Consider the following 22,007-nt stretch of genomic DNA (forward strand, 5'->3'; position numbering starts at 1 on the left):
TCTGTACTCATTTTTTATTCCTTCTTAGGGACTACAGGAAAATCTAAAAGAGGCTAAATGTGATGATAAACTTTCTTCATGTCTGACATCAAATTTATTTAAGAACATAGCAGGCCAGTTTTCTCTGTAACAGAAAATCTGTCAGTGCCAATATATTTCACTCCTCTAGAGTTAACACAAGAAGACTATCTTTTCTCTTTCTTGACTACCGAAGGCACCTAGGGAAATAAGCGTAATTAGGTTAAAAGGAGTCTCTGGAATACTGTTGAAAAGCCACATATTCACTCTCTTCTTCTTCTTACATAATTTAATATCTTATTTAGGATTTTTTTCTTGTTATTTTGGTTACTGAGTACAACAGAAAATCAGAAGTTATTTTCCAGATTAGGAATTCCACTGATCCACTTTGCACATAAAAAGCCTCATTAGGAACACACAGGGATATCAAACAGATGACCAGAATGTGACCTCTGTTCAAGAGGATATTCTTTTAGAAGAGATGTGCGCCTTGTATATTAAAGTGGAGGTTTTCAGTAATTGCTTACCACTGAGGTTTTCAAACAACTGAAAAGTGACATACATTTTCCTTTATGCACTCCAGAAAGTAAGTTTCGTACCTGTTTCTTATTTCTCAAAGGGGTCCCGCATCCAGGTATTGTTACTACAAACAAACCAAAAAAATTCCAACCCCCTGCCATGGGCAGGGACTACTTCCCCTAGATCAGGTTGGCCAAAGCCTATCCTTGAACACCTCCAGGCATGGGGCATCCACACTTTCTCTGGGCAACCTGCCCCACTGCCTCACCACCCCCACAATGAAGAATTTGTTCCTAATACGTAATCTACATCTAACCTCTCTTAGTTGAAAGCCATTGCACTATTGCTAGGCTCCCTGATAAAGAGTCCCTCTCCAGGGACATATATGTATGTATTATGCATGTATATAAACGAAAATATAATGTGTGTGTATATATGATTACCGTCAGTAAAACTGCCCTGTTAGATTGCGGTTAGGGGACCCTCCTTCCCTCCACCACAGCAAGAACCCTCTGTATTCAACTATAAGAAATTCTACTCCAGAGCAGTATCACTAATACATACATGTATATCTTACTCTCTCTCAGAACCACAACTCCACTTTACTTCCACCAACCGGGAACCATGTCCAAAGGAAAGACCGATATTTTTATAGAATCTGCAGAACCCCCACACTGCTAACAATGGCAATGTATGTAAAATGCACGAATTACTTCTTTACTCTTGTAAAAATAATCACTCCAGGTGAAAACAGACCACAATCCTGATATTTCGCAGAACCATGCTGTACTGTCTGGGAAATACAATGGTTAAAATGGAAGCATAACAGAATTATAATATTAATTGCATCCACCACTTCTTATTCAGGAAACCAGATCTCCAAATCTTCATTTAATACTTTTAGTTTTGCCTTTCAAGCCAGGATATGGATCCTGGAACAGGTAAGATAGCCAGTTAAGAATACTGAAAGCTTTTGGCTCCTGTTTACTTTTCAGATAATAGGAGTCTTTCTCCATAATGTTCAGTGCAATGGAGAAGGATGTTATCTCCTCTTTCTCCCACCACTTCTCTTGTTGCTGAAAGCAAGAAAACATTGCCTTTCCTACACCAATGGCTTCAGGAGGTCTGTTAAAAAGATTCAAAATATGAATTGACAGAACAGCTTTTCTATTTCTTTCAGGAAAAGTTATTACCACAGAGGATGAGCCCAAGCATCAAAAGAGTCTTAGAGACTGAATGGGAACATGTTTCTCTGTCTCCATCTGGTCTATGTTCTGTGTTCAGGCCCAGACAGCGTATCGTTCCATTCACAGAATCTTCTCAATTCATGTTAAATGGGAGATACTTTGTGAATTATGCAACTATTTTGCCTCAGCAAATAAGCAAAGACTTATTTTTATTTCAATTAGAATCTGGGTTTACTCACAGAATTAGTTCCAAGAACTTGCAACTTTGGTTCTCCTGATTCCAGAAGCTTGGCCACCATATGAAGGAAGCTTTCCACAAACGGCTTTATGCTTTGAGAATGGCAAGCCATTAGAAGTTGGTCCAATGCCTCCATGGCGATTAAGACATACCTGAAAATTAATTGTGGAGAGACTCAAATATATGTGCTAAGTTTATTATTATGTCTTTATCACTAAAATAAGTTACAGAAGAAAGGGTGAAGGCACATCTTTCATAGGATCTAAAAATGGAAGTGATGGAAGCAAATGGTATTTCTGACTTCTTTTAAAAAAACACAACGTTCTTAGACAGAATATCATAATATTTGCTAACCAAGTAAAGGTAGTTTAATTTTCTATTCTAGCACATTTTGTTTTCAATTATAGACCTTAGCTTTCTAGTCTACAACTTCTCTACTCAAACCCCGGTATGGAAAACCATCAACTTATCCATTCTCCTGCACAGTGAGAGAATTAAATGAATGAGAAAAGAAGAAGCCAAACTAGGTATCCTAGTGAATGGTCTTTTGCCCATTCTATGGAAGTTATAAAAATAGCTTTTAACATCATGAATGCCAAAGATGGCTCATGATGAATATTGCCTTTCTTTTGCAGTTCTTGCACTCAATAGTTTCCTATGCCATTTCCATGTTTTTTTTAAAAAATCTTCCTTTTTTGACTCTGTATCTTACCTCCTAAACTCGCATTTGCTCTGACCTAAATGCAGCTACATGTTAGCACCTATTTTTAATGCTGCGACTTATTTCCTTACCCATAGCGATGCCGGACAACATCTCTGCTCAGTCTCTCTGCCAGGTAAGCACCGATTCGATCCAGCTTTTCTGGTGCAGAAACTGCATAGAAAGTCAGCTTCTCCATATCAGCTTTAACAAGACCATCCTAAGAGCAGACATACCGAAGTAAAAATAAATAAATAAAAATCCAGAAAAATTATGAAGTTTTTGAAGTATTTTGCTTTTTGGATACTCAAAGCAAAAGATCTGAGTTGTACACACTACTCAAAATATGTAACTTTTAAACAAAATTGTCAACAGCTAAGCTGCAAAAATCATCAACTTAAAAAATTAGGCAAGATATTTTTTTAATAAATGAAGTAACTTCTCCCATCATTTGGGGGGGTGGAGAAAAATAGACATGGACACAGACAAGTATTCCAAAAGCAGGTATTTACTGACCTACATTATCAGTGCTGCAACACATTTTCCCCACTGGTACAACGTCACTTTTTCTTCTTCCATTACCCCCCAAATTTCATCATATATCTGATGGATAATTCTGAGAAGTTGACAGTTTACACAAAAGATTTAAACTATAATCTTGTTCATTTTGTCAGTGTCATATTTTGGACAAGGCTGACACATAGAGTACCTGAAGGCTAATTTTTAGAACAGGATCAGGCAGTAATTAACAAATTAGTTACACGTACCCATTTAGTCTGAACTGTGATACAGGCATCCTTAGGTATGGTTAGTTAGTACTACAGGTACTAACTTTAACTGTCAGGTAAGAAGAATAAGGCTTTTTTTCCTTTTTTTTTTTTTTTTTCCTGCTGTAAGTTTCCAAAGGTTTGTCTTTTCCAAACAAGCTACTGAAGCTTTAAAGACAGTCAGTCTTAATGCATTTTATCAAGCAAGTCTTCTAATATTTTAGACAAGGATTCAGTGAAACATCTAAGGCTGTCTTGTGTTCTACACTGAGCCAATGAGTATTAACACAGGTAGAGACTAAGGCAGAGCCACCAAGTGCTATTACAGCTCTACAACTACAACTGTAGTCACCTGAGGTGTTTCTATACCTGTGTCACAAACAAGTAGATTAAAACAAGTGTACCGTATAAACGGAAATCACTGTATTTGCAGCCGACAACATATACTAACACAGTAACTAACACTCAGTATCAATACATTTCTTTAAAATTCTAAAAAAAATTAAAGTAATTTTGAAGCCCAGACACTCTATAAACCAAACCTTATATGAACGCTGACTGCTCTGCTCACCTATATACAATTATAAAAGATAATAAAATCTGGTAACATTTAAAAAAACACAGCAGCATAAACATAAGCTTGTGATTACTTTGGACTATCACATGATTATGTATAGATATATACAGAATGTTAATTGTACATGAAGTAACTGTACACTAATGTTAACACAGAAACTGTTTCCAGAGAATAACAGTTGGGCTTTAATATAGCTCCCAGATTGTTCAAGTGAAATGTTCATACCTGTCAACACAGCAAAAGAGGTGTTCATACTTCTAAATCGTTATGAAGTTAAGTGCTACCTCTGCTGCAGCATACCATGTCTAAACCTCTATTTACTCAAACAAAACTTATTTATTTGTTTTTTTTTCAGCATGTGATGGCCCTGCTTTGAGAAGGGACTTGGACAAGACAATCTGCACCAGGCCCCTTCCAGTTAAATTCTTCTACCAATCTCTGTTAAGGATACAAAGTATTAAGACAGAATGTACTGTGAAATAAGAAAACAAAATGCTAAAACATTAGCTTCTGAATAGATTTTCAATAACCAATCCCTTTAAAATTTTAAGTCCTCACTCACTTTTGGATCTTCAGGAAATATGTTATCTACCAGACGCTTGTAGCGAGGTCGCAAAGCAGCACAGCAACAGCACACTCCTGCAGAGAGATTTATCCAACAGAATTTAGAACAAAGTTTTAGGAACTTCAATAATTTCATTCTGAGTAGCCAACAAGCAAGGAGGAAAAAAAAAAAGGAAAAAGAAAATGAATGTAGCTGCTTGTTATGTTCAGCACTTAAACAAAGTAACAGTAACTGAAAATGACTGGGAAGTCAAATAAATAAAGCTATCATAATGCAATACATGAGAAAATATGCACACATGCTGGATATCAGAAATGCACCTGTCATCAAGCCATACTTAAATATGTGCAGAAAGATCAAAAATTACAACTGTTTCTTCGCTGATCTATCTTCATTCTAAATTATCATTTCAAAACCTAACTAAAAACACATTATGTCTAGTCCTCTTAAAAATTTAGAAATAAAATCTTAATCACATTTTACAGGCAACCATATAAAGTGCCGTAAACTACAATATACAAAACAAGTAATCAACTTCATTATCCCATTATTTTACTTGGCATCAGAAAAAAAAGTCACTTGAAGTGAAGAAAAGTATTTTTCTGACATCATTTTTACTCTGTACTGTACACATACAATGATAGTCAGAACAACACACGTAACTTGTAATTCTGTTACTTTAAAAAGATACTCTAGCAAGACAGAAATGTATGAAGTATTTTTTTTTCTTTTTTTTTTTTTTCCTCTAGGATTCAGGACTACCAAATCTTTGGAATAATTCCAGTTTGTATTAAAAATAGCACATAAAGTGGAAAAAAAATCAGCATGAAGAAAAAAAGCTTCCAGATATCTATCCCATTCTTTGCACATGTCAGTGCAGTGTGTTCCCAAGGAATGTTTTTCGACAAATCCAGTTTTAAATTTTTCTGTGGAAATATTACCAGACTAATTCACTAGTCATGTCTCAGATCAACATTAAAGCAGCTTTGATGTACAATAGCCACTGTGCTGAATCTATACCAATAATATACTGTATAATAATATACCAAGTCTGCACAAGGAAGTATATGATCATAAGTACATGATACCTACATCATTCACAGTAGCTAACTATCTTAAAAATATCTAATGAAAGATATCCATTTATGTACGCAAAAATAATAAAACTTTGCTAAAAATAGTAAATTTTCCAAAGGTTAGTCACAGCCAATTCAAAACAGAGAAAAGAATACAGGTTATCTTGGGGATAACTGTTGTTTACAATGTATCTGAAAATTTTTCAGCCTGCTAAGAAGCATATAATATAATATACCAGGATTTGGTATTTCTTTACTTAAGATATCCAAGAAACTATAGTTGTTTTGAATCATATTTTTCAGAACATCTGGGAAGTTCAAGACAAAGACTTCTGCTGCTGTACTCTTTTATTACAAGACTCTACATGAGTAGACTTTGCTTCTCTTTGCCACCTGTTTTCTGATGCTATTTTTTTTGCAACAAAAACCTGAAATCTGCTGTGTCTGACAACTTCACTCACAATTTATTTAATCAGAAACACTGATGAGAGGTAGGTCTATGATTCTGAAAGCAGACCTTGACACTAAATGCTCTTTGGTGGTCTTTTAACTCAATCCATGACTTAGAGAGTCGAATATCATCAGTAAGGGGAACACAGATTTATGACCTCAAAACAGAACTACAAAAACAAAAATACACTCAAGCAATAAACAACTACAATATTGGGGATTTCTGTGTGAAACAGTACTTTGTCAAGAACTGTCAAGTTCTTCCTATGTCTATTTCTATTGACATCTACTCACAGAGGTCCAATCAACATGATACCATACATTTACACAAAAGATGTAGGTACTAAGTAGATAAAATCAAAGCTTATTTCAAATGTCATTAGAAAATGTAGGTATCACTGAATCAAAATAGTTTAAAAACCTGCTCGTCTTAAAACAGATCTGATTCAGCTGTAGGAATTTCTTCTATTGACAGCAATGTTTTGTAACATTTCAAAATCAAGTGAAATCACAATAAGATAGGAGTACCTCTTAAGCGCCTAGCATACGACTTATTATTGTGAAACTCAAGTAAATCATCAAAATAAGACTTAACTTTGTTAGATGTCTCTTGAATTAGATATGCAGCTCAGCACCTGTCTCAATACTCTTTGTCCTTGTGTTTTCCTGCCTCCCAGACTACTAACACCGGCCCCAGGTAAATGCTGTGTTTGATTAGTATAAGTTACAATAACAAATTCTTACAGTAAGTGTAGAACAGGATTTTTCTGCAGCTATCTGAAGTATACTAAGAACAGATGATATCGTAACACAATTTTAGAGTTAGTTTCTCTCCCAGCGAAAGAAGAAAATCCTTGCAAAGAACTACAATACAAACTGGTATTTTAGAGCATGGTAGTTACATAAATTGAACATAAAACCTGGATACAGTCACTCATTAGAGAAGGGTGAAATATCAGGTAACAGAGGACCAGCTCATTCTTCCACCCTAACCAAATGGTTTCAGTTAATGGAAACTCAGCGGTGTTCTAATACTGCTCTTCAAATTTATGGCACAGAGTCAATTTGAGATATAAAAATGCCAAACAATATGTTTATTATGTAAGATTTGAAAAAGTTATCTTTCCCCCCATTCTGGATTTTCTATAGTATCTTTAAATTGCCATGTATTTAATTACAGTACAATTTACAGGGAAAAAGAAGTAAATTTCAAATAACTCTACCATCAATAAAATAAAAAACTAAATGAATACGAATTGAATTATAAGATTTCTCCTGATTAAACAAAACATTCAGATACCAGAAAGCTAGAGCTAATCTATCAAAGCTTTCAGCCTTAAATTATTTTAAGTAAGGAAATTTAAACAGAACTCTGTCAGAAAAACTAAGAGAGAGGGTCTCCAAAGAACGGAAGAAAAAATGCAACCAAAACAATTAACAGTCATGACACAGGTTTAGTGGGAAAATTATTTATCATTGCTCAGCATTTTGATAATAATCAGGAAAGATTAATATAAACATATGTAGGAATATGTAAGGAATAAAACTTATGGATAAAAATCATTAAAAAAAAATCAGGATAACAAAGTGTTAACAATAGATTGAACTAAAAGATTTTAAATATAAGTCTTGAAACACTTCACTAAATATACCAGGAAAGATGAATGCTTTATAAGGTAGTGAGAAGCTAAGCCACTGAAAATTGATTATTTCTTAGATGCACATTTGAACATAATAAAATTGATACAAATAAACAGATTCACCTCACACATAAATGTTGTTTTGCCACTAAACAGCGTAAAATGAACCTGCTCCAGTTTAAGTGTTTTTTCACCCAAACTGCTACGACAATTTCCTTACAATGTCAGGGATCATTTGCATTTTAACCATCTCTCAGTGTTAAGCCACTTTATACAAGAAATACGAAGGTTAAAGCCTTCTACAGAGAAGTTCATGCTGATGTAAGTTAGTCAACATAAAAGTCTTAAACAATATTTATTTTTATTTCAGCAATAGTGGGATTTCCACATTTAAAAATGCTAAAAGATCCCCATAATCTTGATTTTCATGTTAAGACCGTACGTACTTACCAGCTGTAAGTGTATTTCTTTTTACACACATCTATTCTACACATTAATAAGAAGAAATAAATAGTCTACTTAATCAGAAAATGGTATTTTCACCTACCCAAACACATACACGGTCTCGGTTCAAAAGCGGAATTATAATCATAGGCTTTTTCTTGCTCAATAGTTGGAACTTGAACATACTGCCTCATCCTGGGTAGGATTTCACTCCCCGGGATCTCAGTCCTTTTTCAGAAATTTGTGCTCTCGCACTAGCACAGAGACAGCTACTTCCCGCGAGGGCTCTGCAACACTGTAAGCTTATCTGATTAGCTCTGTGACATCTACATAAAGCCAACAAACACGTGAAAAACTTCAGTATCAGATTCTGTTAACGAGGCCAGGCACGAGAAAAGAAAAAGAAAATACATATCGTCAACATGGGATTCACAGCTCACCGAAGGAAATTGAAGAGTCAGGTCCATCAATTAAACTTCCCTGGAACTCACAAGTTTTTTACTTCTGTGACTACCAGGAAAAGTATGAGTATAGTTTCAGAAAAACCTGTGTTCCTTCAGTTGCCACATATCACTGTAGACATAACTACTTCAGCAGTGAGAAGCTCACCAGTCTTGTTGAATAATGGCCAGAAAAAAAAAAAAAATTAAGACAGACTGCTAACCAAAAAGGCTTTCTAAACATAAGGGTTTAAGATTTAAAAAAAAAAAAAAAAAGACTTCAAATATATATAGGTTAATGAAATTAACATTATCTCTTATAAAACCTATGAATTTAAGCAAGGGTTACAGAATTTAACTCCTTAACATTCACATTCACAAAGAGTATGATACATCAGGGAGAAATTCCATTTTAAGTTCAACAATTCTGAAGTTGAACTTCCCACAACTTTTCATCATATCACTGTTTTATTTCCTACTTTACATCCACTTGGACAATACAAATCCAGGATTTTCATATAGGTGTTTTAAACATCCTGAAAATTAAGGTACTCTTTTTTGTAAGTTCACCAATAATAATTTCCAGTAAAGAATAATTGTTACAATTCCAGACGTGATAAGCTACTGCATGTAAATTGAGAGAAAACACTGAACTGCTACCACACAGCTTACTAAAGAAATCCTACACTGTGAGCTAGATGAATGCACATGACAAAGAAGTTTTATGTCAAAAGCACTTGTCTAAATGTTCACTGCTGTATCTTATTCGTGCAAAAGAACCACAAACCTGAAGCTGGCTTTTGACATCAAGCACCTATTTCCTCCATCAAGTTTAGAACAGCTACATTATTTTCCTCTATCAAATCCCAGCAAAACAAAAGAATTGGACTGTACTATTTATCTTATGCTAGAATTTCTTCCAAACATTTACTAATACTGCTCTTCTAGCAGTAGAACATTAACAACCTGAAAAAATATCCCATGTTCACTTAATGAATATTTTTATTATGTGTCAAGCTTGACAAGCTTGACATCAGGAGGGGGTTCTTCACAGAGAGAGTGGTTGCACACTGGAACAGGCTCCCCAGGGAAGTGGTCACTGCACCGAGCCTGTCTGAATTTAAGAAGAGATTGGACTGTGCACTTAGTCACATGGTCTGAACTTTTGGGTAGACCTGTGCGGTGTCAAGAGTTGGACTTGATGATCCTTAAGGGTCCCTTCCAACTCAGGATATTCTATGATTCTATGAAGCTTGGATATGGTCATTCAGATTTTTATTATCTCTCGAGATTTTCCAAAACCTCTTGTTCTTTTAAAAAGTCTAATTAACATTAAAGTCTGTGTCTACAGATGAATGTGTATTTTGCTATCATCAAGACAAAAACTGAACAGTATTGAAATTACATCCGAATGCTCAATATATTAAAATACAAGTACATAAAAATTGAGTGCTTTACTTTTATATAATAAACTTTTGTTTTGGTTTTCTCTTACCTGAAATGGTAAATATATGCAAACAAATTTGTTTCAAATATAGGGGAAAGTGTGCAAAATAATACCGACCTCTATACTAACTATACCTGGCTAGTGAACTGTTGATGCAGTTAATGCATTTAATTCAGAGCTAAAACTATTTTCAAGGACAATCCCCATCTGCTATTAAAACAGATCAAATACTTTGGAACAACGAAATTATTCTGGCCATATAAGGAAGTTAATTAAAAATATTCTTCACCTTGCTATAAAAAGAAGAAATGCAATAAGGACACACTAATCAGCCACTGCAGCGTCCCCCGATGCACTTTGAGGGAGAACAGAGGACTTATCCTGTAGACAAACGAAGTCCCATCCCCCAGATTAACCTCTCCTTTTCTCCACCTCTTACTCTTGCACCATTTGCCTTCTATATGGCCGATTTCTTGCCTCTCTCCACTAAAAAGCTGCAAAGAAAATGTCCAACACTCAGATCGAATTTCTCAAGAACACGAGAGTCTTCTTGACGTCACTTCTGACACCCATGACAGCAAAATCTCACTCGACAGCAAATGAGGAAAAGTCCACCCAATAGTTAGGTTTGGCAATTGTACATTTAAAAATAAATATATTTCTGTGCTCAGTCAATTTAAAAGAAATTCAAAAGCAAACGAAACCAAAACATAACAAAACAATTTTCTCCCTAGAATATATTTTCACAGTAAAGCTAATTCTGGTTTAGTAAGAGTTCAAGATGTGTCCTTCTATAGTAGAATCAACATGGCAATACATACAGAAAACTACAGTAAAAAGCATGCAAAAATAACTGGAACATCAGCTTTCTGTGAAAACAAGAAATGACAATGCACATCAAGCTAGTAGCAAGAAATACAAAAAAAAATAAATAATAAATCTAGTTAAATAAAGCTTACCACTAAACTTCTTCAGTGAAGCTTTCTTTTCTGAACCATTAGCAATTAAAACAAATCCCCTGGGACGATGATATCTTTGGGACGGTGCGTTTTAAAGACTTCTAATCCATTAAAAAGAAGTTTTCCATTACAGCAAGTTCTCTGGTTACAGGCTTTTTCACAAGTTCCGCTGCCTACAGTGTTTCCATACAGTCTCTTCTTTCTCCCACCTTTGTTGTTTTCACATGGGAACTTTGTTTTACTTGCTCATTTCTGTTCTCTTCAACACCGCCTCTTCTTCTCTTACTATGAGATACTACCAGAGCTGTCTATTTTTAAAATGTTATTAACAATGTCTAAAATTAATCTGGTCCCAGTGAAAGAACCTCTCTGACTTAAAATGCATTTTGCTTCTTAGTTCTTACTGTTACTTCTATTTCTATTGGCCACAGCAAGGTCGTTTACTTCTTATCAATAAAACAACTGAAAAAGGAAATTTTATCACTCCCACTCCAGAAAACACATCTGGAAATACACATCTGTATACATCTCCTTAACCTTTCCCCATCACAGCTGGCACTGAGAACACGTCCACAGTAAAAATATTTTGGTCAAGTACAATTTTCATTCCTGCTTTCAGTATGGAGTTTGTGGGCAGGAAATGACTTCTGGGGGATAAACTCAGCAAAGGAGGAAAAAAAGAGGTCACGATCCTCCTATTTATAAACAGATATCGATTTCATAGTAAGGTGTTTCATAAATCAGTATAAAGAGGAGATGCAGGCAAACTATTCGCCTGCATGTACTTGTCTGCATTATAACTCCCTCTGGACAATCAAAGAACCAGAGCACAGTTTGGGGTTGAAAGGGACCTTTAACCCCACCCTGTTCCAACCCTCCCTGCCCTGGGCAGGGACACCTCCCACCAGACCAGGTTGCCCAAAGCCCCATTCAGCCTGGCCTTGAACACCTCCAGGGATGGGGCACCCACAGCTTCTCTGGGCAGCCTGTGCCAGTGCCTCACCACCCTCAGAGTAAATAATTTCTTCCTTTTACCTAATCTAAATCTTCCCTCTTTTAGATTAAAGCCATTCCCTCTTGTCCTATCCCTACACCCTTGGAAAGGGTCCCTCCCCGACTCTCCTGTATCCCCCTTTAGGTACTGGCAGGCCGCTGTAAGATCCCCCCAGAGCCTTCTCTTCTCCAGGCTGAACAACCCCAGCTCCCTCAGCCTGTCTTCCCAGGAGAGGTGCAACAGCTCCTTGACCAGCCTTGTGCCTCTCCTCTGCACTCATTCTGGTCCATGTCCTTCCAGTGCTGGGGGCCCCAGAGCTGAGCACAGGGCTCCAGGTGGGGTCACACGAAAGCAGAGCAGAAGGGGTCAACCACCCCCCTTGCCCTGCTGGCCCCACTGCTATTGATCACCTTGCTTTTCGAATCACCTTGTTCCCACAATTGCAGCAGTTATGGAAGGAACATCATCTAACCTGGGAGACCATTCTGCAGGAGACGGCGTTGGTTGTGCTTGAAGGAGAGGAAGGACATGGTGGCAAGCTTGGTTACAAGGCTGAAAGGTAACTGGAGAAGCAGCAATATGACCTCTCTCCAAGGTGGCCGAGAGCCTCTAGCAAAAAGCAGCTGAGGTGTCTCAGTGCAAAAGTTTTCCAAGAAGGCTCCTGCTTCCCTCTGGAACCTTCTAATCATCCCTCTGGTCAGCCATGATCAAATGCACTACAGGTAAAAATATTTATCTATGCACTTGGCTAAATGCCTCAACAAGCTTTGATCACTGACTGCTGCTTAAGCCCAGAGTACAGAGTCCCTCCCAGATGCTCAAGCTGCTCATACCTTTCCATCCCAGTCCCAGCTCCAGACAAGACAGACAGACAGAAATTCCTCTGTGTCACTCTCCCCACTCCCAGTTCCAGTTTCAAGTTTTAAACAAGATTTTTCATGCTTCCCTTCCCCTTGTATTTCCTCCTAGGTTCCTGGACACAGCCCTCACCCCCTGTCAGGAGTGAAGTTACTTTGCTGTTTGAACACGTGCTGGTCCCTCCTGTTTTGCTACAGATACTCACATAAACTAATCCATTGCCTTTGGAGTACCTCACATTTGTGTGTGTTCTGAGGGTGAGAGCAGAAGGGAAGAAGGCATCAGAAGAAAGCTGGTACAAGAGCATGAGTCTAGATATCTTTCAAGTTATGGTAGACAGAAGTCAAGCTCTCTACAGGTTCACGCAGGGCAGATCCTGCGACTGAAGAAGCCCAGCTAGGAATGTCTGGGCAGAGCACCATGACATGGTATGATAACTGTGTAGGGGTTAGAGCAAAGCCATCCACCTGGCAGCGATAATAAATGATAAAAGCTTCCAACATAAATGTGGTAATGGTACAATTAATGGCACAATTAGTCTCATTTGGCATCTCTTACACCACAACTGGTCACCCAAACACCATAAACAGTTCTGCTGTTCGAGATACCTTGAATCCACAGGCAGAATCATGAGAGAAACTGGAACGGCTCCTGATGTGTGGGAAAGTTGCCAGCATGTTTATAGATGTACCTTGCTAGTCAACTACAATCTGTATTACACAGTAGCCTCTTCTGGTTTTGAGCTGTAGCTTCCCTACACCAAGCAACAGATGGAACTGTGTCAAGTGCTACCAAATTGTGTACGGTCATGAAGGCCAAAGGCATGCGTGGTTTTGTCAATACTACTTATTTACCCTATCGGAAGGGTCCTGAAGGATGACATCTGGAAACTTCGACCACCACCTGCCCCACAGAAGACAAGTTCACTTTAAACCAGCTAGTAATTGGTCAGCAAGTGGCCAGGGTTGTAAGGCTTTTGGGCAATAACCACCTGAAGCGTCATGCACTGAAAATCTGAATGTAGAGAAATGTGAAGAAGTTTTGTGACTACTGCTACATTTTTTTTTTTAATCCTTAAAACAACACAACTACATGAATTCAAACTTGTTTTCTTCATCTAAACCACGAGGTGGAATACAGCTGCAGAGCCAAAAATTCTCAAAATACATGTATTACACTTCGGACCATCTTTCTGCTCAGCAAAACGATTCTCAGGAGAATTGCCATTTCTTTACCACAGCTACCCTATGAATGCAGCACATAGGCTGGGAGGATTAAGTTCTGCACTCCTCCCCAGCAGTGCCTTGCAGTACACATTGTCCAAATGCACTGTGCTGAAGTAGATCAGGGAGTACACGTCACGTTGTCACTTGAACTGCATAATGAAAAAAAGGCATTAGACTTCCATGGGTGAAAAACACATGTGCATCATGTTTAAGAATCCTGATGGTACAGAAGCAAAGGCTCGCAGGCCTCTTTTTAGAAGTCTCAAAGCTTATGCAGTGAGTAGGTTTAGCCGAGGAAACTAGATTTTAACAAATACAGAGTCAATCACTTAATTACATACAAGACAGGAAAGAGTGTTTTGATCTACACATCCTTCCTTCTACTAAAACACTCCGAATACCAATGTAAACATGGCCAGACAGCTTTAAAAACAAGAATTGTTTACCCTCATTTAAGTATACTCAGTGGTAGACTTCAGAACATATACACAAATTTGAATATCATTTCCTAATTAAAAGCAAAACTTTCTGTATACAAGTAGCTTAATACCACATTACATAAATTAGATTTTTTTCCACTGTACATGGCTGCATACAGATAGGGCCCAAAATGTGATAAAATCTCTGTTCCTGTTTAAGGAATACAATGTGTTTACAATTAAGAACCCTGCTCATGTCCATCCCTACACATTTGTTCTCAAAAAGAATTGACAAAAAGGGATATTCCCATTTGGTCATGTGGATGTACACATAGAACATTAAAATTATTTGGGGCTAGAAATGAAAAAAAATAATCTTTATATATTATTAAGAACAAGTCTCCAGTGCTGCCTGTAATCATTTTACATGTTTTCTTCTCTGAAGACAGCCTTACTCCAGCTCATCCTGCCCTCACAGAAGACCAGCTTTGTGCTAAAATTAGCAAACAGAAGTTCATGGAACAGCATTTCAGTATTAACACTTTTAAATACAGACACAAAGGACAGAAGTTGCATTTAAACTAACCCTTCTAGTTTAATCTGAATTATATCCTCGCAACCATTAATTTTCCCCATTAGTTCAAAAAAAAAAAAAAAAAAGCTCCAGCTCCAATTCAGATATCCCAGAATAACTGAAAAGTAGCTGCTACTAGGTTCTGAACAGTTTTCTCCCCTCCAAAAGAGTAAACCTAGTGATAGGATATGCACCTTGAAGGCTCTGTGGAGAACCATGTATCCCAGCTAATTAAAAAGCAACTTTCCCCCTCCTGTAATTTCTAATCAGCCATGGGGTACACAAGGAATGTATACACAACTGATTGCTCTTCTGTACATCTTCATTACCTCGAGGCTACCTCCCTTTGCTGCTGCCACTCTGTTCCCACCAAGCTGCTCAGTCTGGAAGACAGACAGCTTTATAATGATACACAAAGAAGCAGATATATGTGAGCATGTTGTTAACCACCTTGAGGTGTCTGATGTTTTCTGTAAAAGCCAGACTTCCAGCAAACAAAACAAAAAAAACACCCTTTTACTCTTAGACTTGATATAACAAGCACATTCTGCAAATAATTAAGCTAAATGAACATAAGTTAGGCTTTTGTTCTTTGAATTTGGTGTTGTGGTTTAACCCAGCAGGCAGCTAAACACCATACAGCCATTTGCTAACTCCCTCCCCCTCCTCCTGTGGGATGGAGGAGAGAACTGAAGGGAAAATAATAATGAGAATATTTATATATAAACTCAGACACCAATGGGGAGAGAATTGAAGGGAAAATAATGAGAATTTTATATATCTCTCCATATACACACACAGAGCAAGCGATGCAGAGTGCTCACCCCCCCCCCCCCCCCCCCCGACACGTCCCCGAGCAGTGCCCCTGCCTCCAGCCCACATTTATTGTTCAGCACAACACCATGCAGCATGGGACATCCCTTCGGCCAGTCTGGGCCAGCTGTCCTGGCTGTGTTCCCTCCAGCTCCTGGTGCACCCCCAGGGACCTTGCTGGCAGCACAAGGAGCTGAGAAGTCCTTGGCTCTGTGCAAGCACTGCTCTGCAACAACTGAACCATCGGTGTGCTATCAGTTATTTTTCTCGTACATGCATAACATGGCACATAACATGGCATGCATACCAGCCCCTACAAAGAAAATTAACTCTATCCCAGACAAAACCAAGGCAATAAACTAATGTCAATTCCAGTCTAAAAACTGTGATTATATGTAACACTGAGATCAGCACACATTGTCACAGAATCACAGAATCTCTAGGTTGGAAGAGACCTCAAGATCATCGAGTCCAACCTCTGACCTAACACTAACAGTCCCCACTAAACCATATCCCTAAGTTCTACATCTAAACGTCTTTTGAAGACTTCCAGGGATGGTGACTCAACCACCTCCCTGGGCAGCCTGTTCCAATGTCTAACAACCCTTTCAGTAAAGAAATTCTTCCTAACATCTAACCTAAAACTCCCCTGGCGCAACTTTAGCCCATTCCCCCTCGTCCTGTCACCAGGCACATGGGAGAACAGGCCAACCCCCATCTCGCTAGAGCCTCCTTTAATATACTTATACAGAGTGATAAGGTCACCCCTGAGCCTCCTTTTCTCTAGGCTGAACAAGCCCAGCTCCTTCAGCCGCTCCTCATAGGACTTGCTCTCCAGGCCCCTCACCAGCTTCGTCGCCCTTCTCTGGACCCGCTCAAGCACCTCGATGTCCTTCTTGTAGCGAGGGGCCCAGAACTGAACACAGTACTCCAGGTGCGGCCTCACCAGAGCCGAGTACAGGGGGACGATCACCTCCCTAGCCCTGCTGGTCACAGTGTTTCTGATACAAGCCAGGATGCCGTTGGCCTTCTTGGCCACCTGAGCACACTGCTGGCTCATATTCAGCCGACTGTCCACCATCACTCCCAGGTCCTTCTCTGCCTGGCAGCTCTCCAGCCATTCCTCTCCCAGCCTGTAGCTCTTCTTGGGGTTATTGCGCCCCAGGTGCAGGACCCGGCACTTGGCCTTGTTAAACTTCATACAGTTGACCTCAGCCCATCGGTGCAGCCTATCCAGATCCTCCTGCAGAGCCTTCCTACCCTCAAGCAGATCGACACACGCACCTAGCTTGGTGTCATCTAAAGCTCTTCAATTGTTTATATTATTTGGGCAAGCGATGTCTGTTCTTTTTATAGTTAGGACAAGATACACAGATTAAAAGGTCTGCAATAGACCTGACCCATGCCAAGACACACACATCTGCTTTTTCCATTCACACAAAGTTTTTATGAATACTGAATATGCAGAACACTGCTGGCAACTCTTGCCCTGCAAACACGGGGATGGAACTGCTCTAGTCTACAAAATTACATCTAACTATGGAGAAAAAAATATTAGATTTTTCACAACTCATACACTTAAATTAATGCACTGAACAGATAAACAGGATGAAGATTTGACTGCATTCAGAGGCCATGATTTTCCTTATTTTTCATTTTTTTTCTACTTTTGTTACAGTTCTATTATTTTTTAAGCCACTGAATTTAAAAAGAACTAAAAAATGTGCTTATTTTAAACTCACATATTTATCTTTTGCCACATAATTGCTGGGGATTTTGCATATCTTTATGAAAGATTAATTTTTATTGCCATGTTTCTAGTATAGAAAAAGCATACCATATTTTAAAGAAATCAAAGTTCTTAAACTTAAAATAGCTGCACTTCAGTAACGTTCTTTTCATGAGCAGTTATTTGCACATGTAAATTATCAGACTAGGCAATTCAATTATCCTGAAACTTTTTTTCCTATGAATTAAGAGCATGCATGTCAGACTACTGCAATATTCAATCTACACAAGTACATTTACTTATTTAAACACATGTTCAATAAAAAAAATCAGTAGATTTAACTAATTTGCTTTTTATATTTTACTTGTAGGAAACTTAAGTAGTTTCTTAATTTAAGTTGCTAGTCTCTTACCTATATTCTTACCTATATTTCTGCAAGACAAGAATTCTGTAATTGTTTTAACTTTTGAAATGTGAACAATTACTTCTTATGTTGGAAAATCTCATACGGACCTCTACATGGGTACCAAAAAGTTTGTGTTGTCTGAGTTATCTGGGATACTAGTAGGAGCCACAGGTCATTCCCTTGAGCACATCAGCTACAAACAAACAGGATTTCCTAAGATACTTTAAAGACATGAACTCAAAAACTAAGGAATCAAGCAGCACTTTGTTCACCTAAGCACCTTCAAAACAGGAAAATCCAGAATCAGCTGATATCTATGACTTACTGTATGAGGAAAAGTCTCATTCACCTACTTACCCAAGCTTTCTACTCCTTTCTGTCTAATTACTGTAAGAATTAATTTTGAATTATGTCATTTTCTAGGAAAAAAATAGCACTCCTTGAAAGCCAAGTTTCACATACAGGGTTAATTTCCATCTTCAGCAATTCACTAAGTACCTGATTTTCTGAGAACCACTGGGTATCCTTCTGACATAATGGTGACAGGAAAGACAGTCCATATGCCATGTAAAGTGATGGCCAAAACAATTTAAAAGCACAGTTTACCCTGTCTTTCCACAGATGCATGCGTTTAATCACAGACTGCAAAACTCAACTCCTCCCCAAATCAATTTTTCTTTGTTGTCATGCATAAAAAGAAATCAGGGCACTCGCATGCATAAACAGCATCAGACTTCTTACCCTTTCGTCCCATGATTGAGAAATCAATAGCAAACAATGCTGCACATGAAGGTTAATCGACTGATAGAAAAACCAGTTGCAAAGTAATTTCTGTAAATAACAATGATAAAATGTTTTAATAAAACCTGGGGAAAAAATATTAAGCTACCTTTTAACAATCAGTGAAGTGTCTACATATAGTTTAAAAGCACATCTAGGCTTTGATGTGGACAGTATTAAGTTCAGCTCTTACACATAACTCAATAATCATATGCCCAGACTGGACACACCAAACTAACAACAGCTGAAGAAACGTACTTTCCAAGTTTTCACAACCTATGTATTAGAAAAATTGTGCATTTAGCCATACTTAAGAGTGATCCAAAATAAATGGAAGGTGATGAAGGCAGGAATGACATCACTAGATACTATTTGCGATGTGTTAGTAGAAGTGATTTTCACTTTCTATGAAGCATGCAATTCCCCCTTCCCAAGCAGACTTAGGATGATACTTACATGGACGGAATTGAGAGCCAACAGAAAGCAACAAATTAAATATCTATTTAAAAATTATGAAGTCTTAAAGAAATCATGCAGAGTCATTAAAAAGTATGGAAGCAGCCACTCCACTAGGACACAAAGTTGGTTGTGCTATCATGAGTGAAATAGAGCCACCAAGTACAATTCTTTCAGCTATAAATTCCTGGATTTTTTTTTCTTATCATGATCAAAGGATACATTAAGATGAATTCTTACTTTTTCTTTTCAGTGTGGAAAATACGATCAGCTAAAAACCAGATCGAGAAAACCTGTATCTAAATGTTTACATATTGGAGGCTTGCATTGTTTATTATGAAAAGAATCCATTATATACTTTGTGATCACGGTATTATAATAGTCACAGACATCCTGACAAACAGCTATTTTCCCTTACAGACCTCTGTCTAATACATGGCAAACTGCCAAAGTAGCGCAAATGATGACCTTCCCTTAGCATCTGTTTTTCAAGTTCTTGTGTTGGTCTGATTAAGCAGTTCAAAGAGGGACTTGATTTAAAAAGCTTCCAGTGACAGACAATAACAGAGCTGCTTCTTCCTCTCAGGTGCTAGAATCAAGCAGTAGATGATGATGTGAGATAATTCCCCATGTAATTCTTTCATAACAGCCAAAATTTTATAGTGTTATAATGTATTTATTTTAACACCATTCTAAGTAGTCAACAATACTGTTAGAGAGCTAATAGGATTTCTACTGCATACAAAACGAATTAAGGCAATTATGAAAAACATTTCATTATGTGGAAGGTCCCATTTGGGGCTTTAATGTGCCAAGGGTATATGAGAAGCATATACCAGATGAGAAAAAGTATGTTAGGTGGAAGGATTGGACAGAGATATTAACTCTGTGACATATTAGAGATATTAGAACTGTGACATAATTTTTGCTAAAAACAAATGAACAAACAAACAAAAAAAAACAGAATGCATTAGCCCATGAAATATTTATGGGGACAGAATTAGGAATACATCTCCAAAAACCATGGGGTACTGTAGAACTGTACTTCATAGGGAAATAAACCTTCCCTTTATTAACTATCTTATTATTATAGAATAAACCTAGAATTTTGAAAGATAAATAACTAAATTTTCCCTAAGTTGTTGCCCGGGAAAGAAATTCAAAATGAAAACACTGCATGCCTCTTAAAAAGAGTTAAGAACATTAATACGAGTTAAGAATTCACTCATATTTCAAGTTACTATTTCAAATGCTGTTTTCCTCCCTATGCTTAGAAAAGCCCTATTTAAAAAGAAAAAAACATTTTTTTTTTTTTTTAATAAAAATTATGAAGTAACTTATCTCAAAGCAGCAACATCCAAGAAATAAGGAAGATAATCACTCTGTGTAACTGTTCTATCTTTTACCGACTTTTGTATCACCCAGACTACAGATGTTACCAGTACAACACAGCTGCAGACTAGCTGTCTCTCCACAAAAAACTGGCAAAAAGCCACAGGGTACTTTTACAGTTGAGGAAACAAAATTTTTTATAGTTTAAGGAGAAGGAATCAAGACACTCAGCATACTTTGGGAAGCACTGTGAAGTTACCAAAACTTACTGCATCAGAAACAGGCCAGACTGTGGAAGCATTTCCCCGTAACTGAAACATGAAGCTCTTAGATAAAGTGATCTCTTTCTAACTGGCAAAGAGTAGGGGGGATGTTTGGATTACTAACTTTTGCAGTTATTAGTTCAATAAAAGAATAACGGCAAATTACATTTGTCAAAATCCTTTTATTTACTTTCTGAATTTGCTTGTCAGGCAGGCAGGCAGTCATACAGTGATCTGCTAATCACCGGATAGGATCAGTTCAAAGTAATATTATATACTTAATTTTGAAGGCTTTGTTAATAATTTAAGTATGTTAAAGAAATTAAGAGTAAGTCATGTAAAAGATGACTAAAAAGGAGATATCCATGCATATAGCTATCACAAGTAAAATACCTTCCTATACTATGCAGACATTATCACCTGTATCAAAAAATCATTAGCTAGAAAACTGTACTTCAAGCAACTCAGTAAGTGTGAACATCTGGAACTTAATGCTGAAGAACTAGTCTTAAATGCTTTGGTAAATGATTTATCTACGCTTTTTTCCTTAACAACAGCATTTGTGTCATTTCAACTCAAATGCAGCCAACAAAACCACTGAAATCACCCATGTTCTGCAACGTGTTAAATGAAATTATCTGTACAGATTACTGAAAATTGTTATTGCTACGAAAAATATTTTTTACAAGTATTTACAAAAGCACTGCTTTGGCGAGCTCCCTACGATTGCTGCAGCAATTACAGCATTACACGATAGCTCTACAAACTAGATGTCAATGCAAAGGCCATGCCTTTGCTAGCCCAAGCCAAGCACTCTTACATCTAAGATTAAAAGAACAGGTTGAAAATTTTGTCTTTATGAGCAAAATAATACAGTATTGAGACAAAAACCTTAACATTATTTTGTTAAGGGTTCAATGCAGCATTATGACTCCATATTCTTATGTACGATTGATCAACAGCAACATCAATTAAAAAAAATGACTACCCCAGTATGTAACAAACAGCTAGCAATTGATTATCCTGGATTAATAGGACTGATTATCCTATGATTATCCGGGACTTCATGCATATTTTTTAGACAGTTAATACTGAGGGAAGTGATAACTGTAGTAACTTCAGGCTGAGTT

General features: G+C 37.4%; 1 protein-coding gene across 11 annotated transcripts in view; it reads right to left on the reverse strand.

The window, feature by feature from the left end:
* EFR3A (EFR3 homolog A) overlaps window positions 1–22,007 on the reverse strand; it is an 84,739-nt gene that overhangs the window by 55,162 nt on the left and 7,570 nt on the right. For 4 of the 11 annotated variants that reach the window (XM_072034304.1, XM_072034305.1, XM_072034303.1 and 1 more), the window contains 4 exons: window positions 18,788–18,877; window positions 4,569–4,645; window positions 2,755–2,882; window positions 1,964–2,114 (listed from right to left, as the gene is read on the reverse strand). In XM_072034304.1, coding sequence (XP_071890405.1) covers window positions 1,964–2,114; window positions 2,755–2,882; window positions 4,569–4,645; window positions 18,788–18,800 — 369 coding nt within the window. In that variant the 5' untranslated portion in view covers window positions 18,801–18,877. Of the gene's footprint in view, window positions 1–1,963; window positions 2,115–2,754; window positions 2,883–4,568; window positions 4,646–8,284; window positions 8,477–18,787; window positions 18,878–22,007 lie in introns of those variants that run through there. The other 7 variants (XM_072034306.1, XM_038174541.2, XM_038174542.2 and 4 more) reach the window with 3 other exon arrangements.

The sequence above is a fragment of the Anas platyrhynchos genome, chromosome 2 (genome assembly GCF_047663525.1).
Source record: "Anas platyrhynchos isolate ZD024472 breed Pekin duck chromosome 2, IASCAAS_PekinDuck_T2T, whole genome shotgun sequence".
In the NCBI taxonomy this organism is placed as follows: domain Eukaryota; kingdom Metazoa; phylum Chordata; class Aves; order Anseriformes; family Anatidae; genus Anas; species Anas platyrhynchos.